This window comes from Phalaenopsis equestris, unplaced genomic scaffold (genome assembly GCF_001263595.1).
Source record: "Phalaenopsis equestris unplaced genomic scaffold, ASM126359v1 Scaffold000043, whole genome shotgun sequence".
Lineage (NCBI taxonomy): Eukaryota > Viridiplantae > Streptophyta > Magnoliopsida > Asparagales > Orchidaceae > Phalaenopsis > Phalaenopsis equestris.
The window spans coordinates 53704-62656 of NW_018164485.1; the positions used below are offsets into that span (position 1 = coordinate 53704).

Here is an 8953-nt window from a genome sequence, read left to right on the forward strand (position 1 = left end):
CTAAATCAAAGGGGAAAGAGATTGAGCAAGAGGAACATGAGGAGGAAAGCATCTGACGCTGAGAACCCCCTCTCAGGGCTCCGTTGGGGGTGGATTAAAGATTTCAGATAGAGACGATTGGGTTGAAACTTGGAGAAGTGGTTATGACAAAGGTATGGATGAGCGTGAAGAAAAAAGGACAGAAGCAAGAATTTGATATGGCTATGGTCAAAAGAGGAAGTCTTACCCTCAACACATTGGGGGTAACAACAGAGGAAGAGGAAGTTGATGTCGAGATGCTAGGGTTAGGAAGTTGAAGATCGATATCTTCGAGAGGGAAGATGCACATGGGTGCGTGTACCAGGTGAGGTGGATTGATATTTCGTGGTGAATAGGCTAAATAGGAAGGAGAAGTTCATGGCGACAAGTTCATGTTTAGAGGGGAAATCCCTAACATAGTTTCAGTGGAGGGAGGCTACTTACCTGAGCCAATTTTTCCATGAGCTGATTGGGAAGATTACGACTTGCCCTACTCATAGAAACATTGTGGTTCAAGCCAATTTACTGCTATCAAACCAAGAAAAGTAGTCCCGGTTCAAATCAACTACGAGATCGTGACATATAGGCTTGAAATTTGACAGAAAATAACGGCGACAAAAAAAAAAAAAAAAAAAAAAATTTGGGGATTTGGAGAAGAAATTGAGGGAAGAGATGAGTCAAATTAGATATGAGATGGATGAAAGGTTCTCCACCATAGAAGGTTTTTCTCTATAGACGATAAGTTTTCTATCATGGAAAAATGATTTAAGGGCCGATTCAAGCACTTGGAGGAGATGAGAAAACTTATTGAGATGCAATCTAAATCCTGGAGTGAGATTTATCAACAAGTTTGACAAATTTGGAGTTGGTGAATTCTTGGAGTTGGCGAGAGCATGAATATCTCCACTCATGCGATTAAAAGCATCTGAATGTATTATCCAATGTTAGAATCTTTCATTGTCAGCGAGAGAAGAGGATATGATATCTTGGCGTATCATCAAGTTGGTAGGCCACTCAGTTGTGCTTGAAAGAAGTTTGTTTAATAACTCTAGCTATTTCTTAGTGAAAGGGCTAGGGTTGGCCAACCCTTCAGACGAGACAGGATCATTGGCCTTGATGTATTGATCTTTCCTCCCTTGCTCAGGTTTTTATTCTGCAGGTTTTTTTTATGTAGTTTCCAGTGTCCTATGTGTGACCAAATTTATTGCAATGTTCACACAAGAGACGATTGACCTCCAGAGTGGCATTGGACATCTTTATACAATACTTGATCATAAACCTTGTGTGTTTGTAGGGTTGCAACTTTTTATAGCGAGGAAGTTGGTCGAGTTGTTGTAGGAAAAAAGGTCTGGCGAGTGGCTGTTACAAGAGAGGAGTCAACTGCTGTTGCGGATGCTTAGAGATCCGGGAAGTCGCTGTTACAGGAGAGGAATCTGCTGCAGCTCCCTTCACAAGATTCTTCATTCAAGCCTTCCCTAGTAACATCTTTGTCGTCAGATCTACACTGCTACAGGCTCTTCTCCATCAGATTCTCTATTCAAGGCCTTCGTTGTTGACCTTGTCGCCAAACCTATCTTCCAGCAGTCGCAGCTGAAGGAATTCTGTCGGCTATTTGGCTGCAAGTTTCAACGAGTGGAATGGGTTCCCACGTCTGTTGAAATTTTCCCTGCAGGTTTGGGATTTCCACTAGAGAGAAAGTCTAACTCCCTTTGGATTTCCACTTTAGAGAGAAAGTCCAACTGATGGTTGCTTGATCTTGGATTTCCACTAGAGATAATGCTAGAGTTCCCAACGATATTTGCAGCTAAGTGAACAAAGCCTCCCAATGCGGAAGAGTTCCCACTGCTATTTGCATCTGAGTGAACGACCCCCCTGTCCCCGCTGACGTGGAAGACAACAGAAGCGTGTAGGAGGCCAAGCTCGAGTCGGGTGTTTTGCAGGGAGGATTCCGACTTCTGAAGCGAGATCTAGGTTTTTTCTTTTGACTCTGATACCACGACGAAAGGTTTAAAAATTGTATTCTCTTATTTCTCGATAATCAAATTACAAATTGTCTCTCTATATAATAAGGAATGACTACGAAAAACTTAATTATAATCATCACAACTTACCAAAAGATGAACTAACTCGAGACGGAAAGAAGTAGACATAACATAGAGAATAACACTAAATTAGTGAAATCAGAATTCCACAATACGCATTAAAAAGAGCTAGGAGATCGAGAATTCAGGTTAGGCTCATAGGGGATATGATTCATATTAAATGCTTATGATTCATAGGAGCAGAAGCCCGAACCAAGGGGCATGCAGGGAGAATTTTGGCTTTTAAAGCTGGATCTAGGGTTTGTTCCCTAGTTCTGATACCATGAAGAAAGATGGAAAAAATTGTAATATTTTATTTCTCGATAATCAAATTATAACTCTTCTCTTTATATAATAAGGAACAATTAGAACAAACTTAATTACAATTATTACAACTTATTAAGAATAAACTAACTCAAGATGGAAAAAAATATGACTAGAAAAAAAAAAAACACTAAAATAGAAAACACATAATTCCACAATAGCATTAACAAGAGCTAGAAAACGAATAATTCAGATTAGGCTCATAAGGGATATGATTCATTTTAAACGATTCTGATAAGATGATTTGGCCATTTCAAACTTCTTCTGGAAACTATTATGTTGTAGGTATCAAGTTATTGTATATTTTGTCCATTTAGATGAAGCGTATAAAAGGATTTAGATAGAAATTTGATGCATGATTTGATAGGGAGTTATAAATATAGTGAGGAATTTTTTTTGAAATTTTAAGATAAGAATACTCTATCGGTGGATTCATTCTATTTTAGCTCATCGTATCTACGTGGTTCAAGTTCTTTATTGAACCTTCTAATGTTTACATTGATCTGGTAATAAGGATAAACATGAGTTTCTTTGCATTAGTTTTTAACTATTTTATTAGAAATTTGTTTTTATCTTTCTTAGCTACAGCGAGTAAAGTTGAAATGAAAGATGGAGGAATTTCAAAATTTCTAGTTTTATATAACAAAAAGCTATTGGCTTCCAATTCTTTCTTCTAAAATATGGTTAGATGAATGTAGACAAAGGGGTTGGCTAAATGATGTGCCCTTAGGGTGTTTGTAGGTATTTAAGCTGTGTTTGGTTTGAAGAAAGTTGGAGGGATGGCAAATACATTCTATTTCATATAATGGGTGTCTGATTTAACTGGAATTAATTGTTAAATAAATTTTCGTAAGAAATATCATCAATGCATTTTTTCATTCGCAATCATCTACCCATCCTGAGTGAAAAAATTAATGTAAAATTTTATGTTGCCATTCCTTTTACTTGGATGTATTCTGCTCATTAGATCAAAAATTCTATTTCTCATCAATTCATTTAGGATAAATATTTTTCATTTTATTTTACTTGAACCAGACTTTTGGGTGAAAAATATTTGCATTTCAATTCATTTACCATTTCTCTTTCATTTCCTCTCTTTCTGTTCCTAGACTAAACATATCCTAATAAAAATACGGTTGGCAGAAATGCAGCCTTGTAAGATAGATGAAGATTGGAAAAGCTTCCCACTACTGAACTTTAATAAATGAAAAATGATATGTAACACCCATAAATGACGGTTTTTTGATGACAAGGTCTAGACTCTTAATTCAATTGTTACAATCAGATATCAACCACCCTCAAACTTATTTCAAATTGAGCCATTCAGGTGTAACAAGTGAACCATGGAGCAAAAAATGCCTTACATTTGAAGAATATTCCCCGTTTGATTCAAAAACCAATTGTTGAATTGGTTGGTTGGAAACAGTAATTTTTTGATATCTGGATTCTGGGATGCCAATTTTCAATGTACTACCCGGCTGAAAAGAATGGCAGTCCTGTTAGAAGATGCATTTTACCCTAACCATATATTGACATCTTTGTTTAGAATCTTGCCGTTACTATTTCTTCTTCTATTAAAATCCCTTAAAACCACCTGTAAATCCTTATTCATCTTCCTCTGCATTTTTCGCCAAATTAGCTCTTAAGACTCAAATTCTTTGTTTGCTACTCTCGGCTTTTATGGGCTGTTTGCCTGCTCGCAGGATTTAACTTCAATAGCATTTAATAAATCCTGTAAATTTAGATTTATCAAATTTGTTGAACTATTTGATTTAGTAAAATATGATTTTATGGGCGAAACAACAAGAAATTTGGATTTAACTATTTGGCTGGATTTATACTAAACCCATAAATTCAGCGTAAATAAATCATATTAAAAGGCTTTAACAACCAGCCACTTAAAAGTTGCCCTTCTCATTAGTCGGTTTTTCAAGCTGTACTTTTTGTGCGGCTTGGGTTTGTAAACTACAAAACTTTGATTAGGATAATAGACTTATTATAATGATGTTAACAAAAAGCCCTCTTCCCTCTGAAACCTTAAATTTTGTTATGCATTTCCATATACTTCATTTGCAGCAGTGAATAACTTCGCCATTATTGTTTTTACAGAGCAAATGCACAGCAGCCAAAACTATTCGTGGGAATGATTCTCATTCTCATTTTTGCTGAAGCCTTGGCCCTGTACGGCCTCATTGTGGGCATCATCCTTTCATCTCGTGCAGGTCAGTCTAGAGCCGACTGAGGGGAAAAATATGAATCTCTGTTCCTCTGCGGCTCGGTGCCTAATCTGGCTATCGAACAATCATGTGCTTTTATTTACGTCTACTTTGGTTCTTTGAACTTGGTGGTTCAAATTTCTGTAAACGAGATGCTTAAATGGAGCTTTATTCTGTTTTATGCAAACATGGCCCATAGATTACACGCGTGTAGAAGATTGATATGGAATTTGTGAAATTAAGCCCAGTGCCTGTCCGTTTAATCCGAGAAATGGTTTCTGATTGTGGTCTTTATTTTGTATGGGTAGTCATTCATATATGGGAAACAAGTGGTTTTTGCCAGTGGTGCTTTCATTTACTTGGTCTGTTCGCCTTTTTATTTTTATTTTTTTTTTATTTTTATTTGGGGTGTGGAAGTGGCTGCAAACTATTACATGTAGAGTTAATAGAAATTTGTTGTGGAAATAATAAATAAATAAATAAATGTTTTTTTTATTAATATCCCACTTTAGCATATTTGATAGTGAAAGTCATTTTCTAACAGGAGAATTTCGATAACATTCCAGTAAAGTATTAGCTAAATGGAGATGTGATTTGAAAAGTAAAATAATAAGAAAGCAGCTCAAATTAGACCTAAGGAGTGGGTGATTTCGGTGTCATCATATCTATAAAACAGAAAAAATGTCGTAGCTAAATGAATATGTGTTGGTTTGAAAAAGTAAAGTAACAAGAGAACAGCTCAAATTAGACCAACAGTGCGGGTTATTCCATTTTCATAATATTAGTTAGCCCAAGATGAAATCTTAAAGTTTCACCATAGTACTTTTAGTTTGTTTTAAAAAGAAGCAGGGTTCAGTTCGAATATTCTTGTTATGTGTATCCAGAAAAAATAGTCGCGTATTGTGCAACAAGATTATATTAATTACTGTTATATTTGCCCGCAAAAATGATTAAGACGGTAGCTGACCCTAATTGGTTGAGCTAACACATGACGCACCTGGAGGTTGTTTTGCAATCGGCTAATGTTTAGAGTAAACTTATAAGACCTGAGAGGGCTATGATTTCACCAAACTAGTGGATACCACATTTCATCCTAGGCAGCGCCATAGTGATCACCTAAGAGGGAGTGCAAATAAATAGGGAGATAAGTTTTGATGGATGTAGAATTAGTTAGATCTAGAGTGACATACTAGATTCGTATTGGTTTGGATTATGGTTTAGTACCCTGACGCTGGGATTCAGTTATTACGATGGGGGCATCTAGAGGTGAGAGGCTAGATAACATTGATGTGAAGTCGAGATGTTAAAGAATCAATCTTAAGTTATCTAATGTTCTTTGTAAGCATCGAGAGAGGGTAAAGAGTAAGGTATGCTTCTATTTATCACAATCCTCCAATTTTATTTTAAATCATTTGAATCCTACATAGATTAAATCTCTTTGCAAGTGGAAAATTTTTCCCATAATATCCAAACTTGTTATATTTTGCTAAGCTTTTACATTTAGTTGTTACTTTTTTTTAAGCTCTTTTAGTAGTAATTTTTAGTAAGCTTATCATTTTCAATTGTTTTAGATTTCAGTTTAAATAATATTATTGTAAGTTGATTTTAAGAGTTACCGCATTCCTCGTGGGATCGATACTGAGGTTTTTAAAGAAAATCCTTTATTACTTAAAACGGTACGTATACTTGCGTAGTACCCATAGTGTAAAAATCTATTATATAATTTATAAATCATTGCAAGTGCTCACACTAGCTGTTAGGTATAAATTGAGATATATTTTCTGACGTAATTAAGAAGATTAAAAATACGAGTAAGTGCAAGTTGGGTCAGTGGGTAATATTGATCATGGTTAGCATCTTGAAATGATTGACACATAAAGGGTTAAGGGGTAGAAACAAATCCATTCTGTTTTCTATAAAAGGGTAAAAGTGTAAATTTCTAAATTATTGTGCTTTGGAAGCTAATTAAATTGGATGATCCTAGTAGATGATCCTAATGTGAAGGGCTTGTGTTAGGAAGATAACGACTCACCAATTGAAGCCCTATACAAATGGTTAAATGATAATACAATCTTTTGAGAAGAATTAAGTTCATCTCTTTCAGCCTTTTCCAAAACTGAAAATCTACCCATGAAGGCTTAAGAGCTTGATAGTGAACTAAACTTGATCCAACATCACTTGATCCAACATCACTTAATGAGAGGTTTAGAAAAGATAATAAAATCAATTATAAAATTTCCCAAACACTACAAGCCCAATTCTAACTAAAGGGTTGCAGATTCCTAAACAACTTAACTTCCCCTTAAGGGTGTCCACTCACATAATTTCTATGTGAAACATCAAATGAATGTTTAGTCACCCTGCTCATGAATTAATTAAAGCATTAAAAGTTCACTGAGATTAAGTTAAAACATTACAACTAAATTAATTAGAAATGATCAATTCAACAAGATAATAAGTCTAAATGAACTCGAAGTGACTTAAGAGGATTCTAAAAGATGTTCAAGATCATACCCTGAACACTTTTACAATATTTTAAACATTTTAAAGGACTTTCAAACCTATTATTATTTGTTGAAGAGGATTATCTTTAAAACTTTAGGGATTCACTAAGATATGACATGAGACTCGTTAATTCATACTTCCAATAAAATACCCTACACTACTTATCCTACATCTAAAACTTAATGCTCAAGGATTTGAATCTTGGATAAGGTATTTAAATCCTTATGAGCAACTGGGAAGATTTTTGCAACACATAGATCATCGGGCTAGCATAAGTCAGAGGTCTAGGTGGCAAGGGCAATGAAGACATTACTTATGTATGTTAAACGAGGGATACAAAGTTGGATTTAGAATAGTATCTCCTATCTTAAGGATCCTCAATAAGGAGAGAGGACATGAACGATGATATTATTTACCAGCTATTGGTAAGAGTTGCCTCCGATACTCTTAGGTTGTCGGTAGCCTTAGCCTGATTAGAGTAATTACCCTGTGTACTATACTACTTTACAAAAATATTTAAGAAACCAAAATATCTTTTACAACATCATGCTTTTGCTTGCTACAGTAAATTTTACATGCATGAACATATTAAAGAATTTGAATAAAAAGTTACAAAAGGTCTACCGGTTAATCAATTGGATCGAGGTGAAGGATTGCCGTCCTTAGGCTACCGAGAGTGCAGCTTCTATCAAAGTTAGAATTATAAGGCACTCACTCAGCTCTGAGCCCCCACCTTTACTAAAGTCTTACACTTAGCCACGGTTTTCCAAATGTGACAATGGTTTTTTCTTTATTCAATTCTAATTTTTTCTCACGATTTAAATAAATATTTTTTTCTCTTACTAGATTTTCTCATGATTTATTTAAGTTTCATAAGTTTGCTTAAATTTCATGCACTTCCTTATATTATTGTACTTACCCTTTTACAGTAGTAGCAGAGACCCAGATATGCAATGTTATGTTTTATTGCCTTCTCTTATATACTACAATTTTATTATTCTTTTGTATACACATATTACCTACAAGACCACTTAGAATAGGAGAACAGTAGTATGGTTGAATAGGAGGTACACAACGATAGAACACCGACCAAACTATCTGCATGAACACTTTAAATTTAAGCTCTGAACTTGCAATCGTCGCGACAGAAAGCTTGGAGCATACTTCTTGGCCAGCACGACGAGGATTGACAGCGACTTTATATATGCTTTAAAATATAAGAATTTGATACTGTTATTAGAATATTTAAGTCCCCAGCAACGGCGCCAAAAACTTGAAAATGGTTATAGATTTGATAAAAATGTGTATAAAATATTCAATAATTGCAGAGTCACACTTATCAACACAAGTATACGTATCACTCAAGTAATACAGAGCTCTAATAGAGTCCTGGATATCGATTCCACAGGGAGTAATACTAGAGGCTACAAACTAGGATTTAGAAAATCAATACTTAATCACAACAATACAGTTCAAATTGCTTATTTGTCACTAATATGCAATTGAAATAAATATGTAATTTTAACAAACTCTTAATTAACTAATTCTACTAATAAAGTTTCTAATGTGAAATTCAATATATAAGAAAGCATCTTTCTCATTGTCAAGAAATTAAAGTGAATGGATAAAGTGAATTAGTTCAAATTGTATTGTGCCAAATAGGAGCATACCTATTCTTTACCCTTTGGTCCAGGCATAAAGAAAATTGATTAATCCTATGCTTGGTTACTGAATCTGTAGCTAGGCTGGGAGGATGCCGGCTCTCACTTCGGAGCTCCCACGTTCCCCTCGCCTGAGGGCTAACATCTA

General features: G+C 35.0%; 1 protein-coding gene across 1 annotated transcript in view; it reads left to right on the forward strand.

Moving 5' to 3' along the window:
• Window positions 1–4937, forward strand: part of LOC110019064 (V-type proton ATPase 16 kDa proteolipid subunit-like) — a 21365-nt gene extending 16428 nt beyond the window's left edge. Inside the window, exon 3 of the mRNA XM_020716602.1 lies at window positions 4533–4937. Within this exon, the coding sequence (XP_020572261.1) occupies window positions 4533–4665 (133 nt within the window). The 3' untranslated portion in view covers window positions 4666–4937. The remainder of the gene's footprint in view (window positions 1–4532) is intronic.
• Window positions 4938–8953: the final 4016 nt, after the last annotated feature.